We start from the raw sequence: 3,983 nt of genomic DNA, 5'->3' as shown, positions 1-3,983 counted from the left end.
CTTTGCCCAACTCACACATTTACCCAAGTCTAGGCAAAAACACATCAGCTAATCACAAGAAAAAAGGGAAGGGGGACCCCCAGAAAGCTTCCTTTTGAAGAGATAAATTAACGCAATAACTGCAGCAAAAAAGTAAATACTATTAATAAATAATATTTATAATTTATCAGGCACTTGCTATGTGCCAGACACTGTGCTGAGGGCTTTACATTCATGAGTTCATTTCATCCTCATGACATTCCTACAAGATAGATAATTTTACCCCCATTTTATGGAAGAGAAAGGCCCAGCAAAGTGAAGGCTCAGTTCCATGGCAACACAACTCAGCACTTTTACATTTTATCCATTTATTTTTTTCAATAACTGTACCTGGAGACTATCATTGGAAGACACAGTTGATTTAAATACTCTAAAAACGTTTCTTTTAAATTATTTCCAGTTACCTTGAACCTATTTTGAAATATATTTACTACACAATATTTTTGTACCACATGAAAAGATTTGAAAATACTCTGAAGGTTAATAATAATGATATTTGACATCTATATCTGTATACTCTGAATTAGGAAGTGATCTTGTCTGCAGCATCATCCTCTGACATGAATGAAAACCACACTCTAACAAATAAAACCAACCTAATTAAGTGAGGAACACGTACTTAAAACACACATAAGAGGTGACACCTGCACCCTCTGAGACATTTCTCTCTTCCCAAGCTAGACATGTGCCTGACTTGGGAAGATTTAAAGTGCGGCAATGATATGTCATTCTCATTTTACTTGGATTTCCTCCCAAGATGGTAGATTTTACTCTATTATATAGATATTAATTATAAATGAGAGGAAATGTTTCTGAAGGTAAGTGCTGTGATTAAAATTGGTGCTTTCAAGATGACCTGAGAACAGAAATGTATTTCTTTAATGAGTCACTGCCAAATTAATTATATAAATAGCTATTAATGTCTTTGAGAAACAAATTTCTGGGGCACTAAAGCTATAGCTTAAAAATAGTCTTGGCTTACAGTTTTTAATTTATTAATTTTAAAAAGCAGTAAGAGCCATTATTAAAACAGCCACCTATATAATACATACTAAATATAACATCCACATAAATGAAAACACTAGATTTTAAGTGAAATGCAATTACTTATCTCTTATTAGCTCTATTAAAAGCATATTAGTTAAAAGTATATGGAAATGAAATAAATTAAATCAGTATATTTTTGGTCATGGTTCTCAGGGCAATGGAAAGTTCTCAGATGTAACTAAAGTCAAATTTAATACAGTAGTAGAAGGAAGATTCTGATACAAAGAGTCAGGGTAGAGGGCTCTCATAGACCAGGAGAGCAATTATAAAAACCTAGTTTGGTTCCTTTCCTGTTTCATATATTTGGAGTCAGTACCCATCAGAAAATTCAAGGAAGTTATCCCTTTGATTTAATTTTTTGGCCCAATCCCTTTAACCTAAATATCCAAAGGTTCCAAAGGCAGAGGACCATCAGTGTAACATATTGGGCCCCAAGAAATCCCCGCTTGGAGACCAGATGCAGTACTGNTACAGGGAAAATATCCAGCACATAGTAGGAATGCTGTGGACGTTAGTTCTATGTCAAACTGATCTATGCCTCAGCCCAAATGGCCGTTTCTTTAGTAATCCAAAGGCTGAGATTTGAGGCCACTGGCTTTCCCCACCGCCAGCGCTCTTTTTGTCACTGAAGAGGTAGGGAAAATGGAAGCAAATATCAAGTAGGCTGCAGCACAGGAGTAGAAACCCAGGCACGGAACCTCTGAGTCTTTGGGTATTGACCAAACAGACCCTGTTCAATATGGAGCAGCTGCTTAGATGAAGGTCCTGTGCCCGCCCCTTGGTCTAAACTGAGTGTGCTGCACCGGCCTGAGAACGCTAGCCAAAACAGCAAAATCTTGAATCAAATTGGGTTTTACAAACAGTTGTAAAAAGTGGAGGAAATGATTCTATTGGTAAGTTATCTGGTTTTACTGAATACCAATAGAGAAACAAAACGTAGCATTCCAAAAGTGAGAAGAAGGTAATTTCCCTCTTCCTGAAGAACCAAGTGGTTTTTGCTTTTCACTTTACTCTCCAAGGTTTGACCCTCTATTGTCATAGATGTTTTCATCTGGAAATTTTTCTCTGCTAATGTGTTAAGGTTAAAATTGCCTTCTTCTGAAAAAAGCTAAATCAGAATGCCAAATTCTTCATGAAACCCATCTCTTGCATTCACAGATACGGATGTGGTGAGCAAGGGGACGGTTTTACCGTCTAAATCGTGCCTTCCTCATTGTCCCATGTAGTTCAAGTCCTTGGGTTTATTTTCTTTCATCAAAGCATGCAGGAATTTATGTTTTCAAAAATGAGTACCATTTCATTTTCCTTTTAGTTAACTGATTTGTTTCTTGAAAGTCAACCCAAATCAAAAGTGTCTTCCCACCAACAGATGAATAAATAGCAAGAAACTCTCAAAGGAAACCAAGACAAGGAGGGTTTCTACTGCAGAGCAGCGGCAGCCGCCCCTGGCCGTGAGGTCCTCGGCACTCACCTTGCCGCCGTACCAGATGCTCTCATTTCCCTCTGGATCAACATCGTCTGTTGCCAAGGTGAGGCAGACCAGTCTCCGTTTCAGCCCCTTGGCTTTAATCTGTTTCAGTGCTTGCTTTCCTATGAAGTCCGCTGGCTGCAGGAATCCAAGATAATGATGATGAATGAATGCTCAGACGCTGTGACAAGGTTAGAGATGCAAGCATTTAAATTTGTCTTTGCTATTTTCTCGCCAATTACACATTCAATAAAAATACAGATTGGATCAAATGTCTAGACAAATATTTCTCCGTCCTCAAATGACAATATCAGCCACCTATTCCTTCAGGGTAGGTTAGACTTAAGGGTAATAGCTTGTGATAACAATTTTACCAGAATCACCTAGGCAGAAAGGCAAAAGGCATGATATTAGGAAAGCAACCCTTGTATTTAGTGGTTCTGGACAGTGGTACTGGCTGGTTGTGAGCAAAGACTCAATGTCTACCTGTAGAAACCTTTTACAAGAAGGAAATTCACCTTTTTTGAAATGTGATACCAAAAATAACCCCTAAATGACGCACTTTTTTTCCTTCTTCAGAATAATGGCCTGGGGAATGTGTTAACCTATTGGGGTGCACTCATTAGTTCACTCAGGAAATGTACTGAGCCCCTACTATGTGTGAGGCATCACGCGAGACACTGTGTGGGTTACACAGTCTGACACAGACATTTTGATCAAAGAGCTTATTCTCTAACATTGAGCTTTTCAACCTTTTTTTTTTCCCCTCCGTCCATGCAACACATGACAGATGACATTCCTATTCCTGATCCATTCCCATGGGCACTCTCAGGGTTATTCCCAATGCAATGCAAGTGAGTGAGAGTGACATAGTTATAGGATAACCTTGAATCCGTTCTTATGCGTTAAAAAAGAATCATGCAAACTTCAGGACTTTTACATTTATTAGTAACACCTTACAACAAATAGGTGAGGAATGATTCCTCCGTGGAGACACTTAACAAATAAAGGAGATACAATTCTATCTAATCAGAGTGCCAGGGACATTGGTAAATGTGAGAAACTAGTCAGAGGTTAAGAGCAGCAAGGGCGCAAAGGAGGGGACGCTGGAGTAAGTCTTCTCCATAAGTGTGTCCAAACAAGCATCTCTTATCTTATGAGGAAAATAGGAATCTGTGATATACAAATCAAATCTCTGTGTATGAGATTATTTACAGATTACAATGTGGAAATAAAATTCTCAAAACAGTTCTCATATACAGACTCACTACTCTAAAAGAAAAGAAACAACAACTTTAATTTCTTCATTGGCCAAAAAAGAAAGGAAACAATATTTCATGCCAAAAATGTTCTCTGCCAACAACATTTAGGCTTTATACAGCTCTTTCTGCGCACAAAACATTTAGGATTGGGTGCAATAAGTTAGTCC

At 38.1% G+C, this 3,983-nt stretch overlaps 1 protein-coding gene across 1 annotated transcript in view; it reads right to left on the bottom strand.

The window, feature by feature from the left end:
• DMGDH (dimethylglycine dehydrogenase) overlaps positions 1 to 3,983 on the bottom strand; it is a gene marked incomplete at its 3' end in the record, with an annotated part of 80,838 nt that overhangs the window by 8,666 nt on the left and 68,189 nt on the right. The window contains exon 13 of the mRNA XM_019640998.1: positions 2,558 to 2,692. Within this exon, the coding sequence (XP_019496543.1) occupies positions 2,558 to 2,692 (135 nt within the window). The remainder of the gene's footprint in view (positions 1 to 2,557; positions 2,693 to 3,983) is intronic.

Source organism: Hipposideros armiger, unplaced genomic scaffold (assembly GCF_001890085.2).
Source record: "Hipposideros armiger isolate ML-2016 unplaced genomic scaffold, ASM189008v1 scaffold_55, whole genome shotgun sequence".
NCBI classification, from domain to species: domain Eukaryota; kingdom Metazoa; phylum Chordata; class Mammalia; order Chiroptera; family Hipposideridae; genus Hipposideros; species Hipposideros armiger.
The sequence above is the reverse complement of the archived record's forward strand: the minus strand, read 5'-3'. Positions and strand labels throughout refer to the sequence as shown.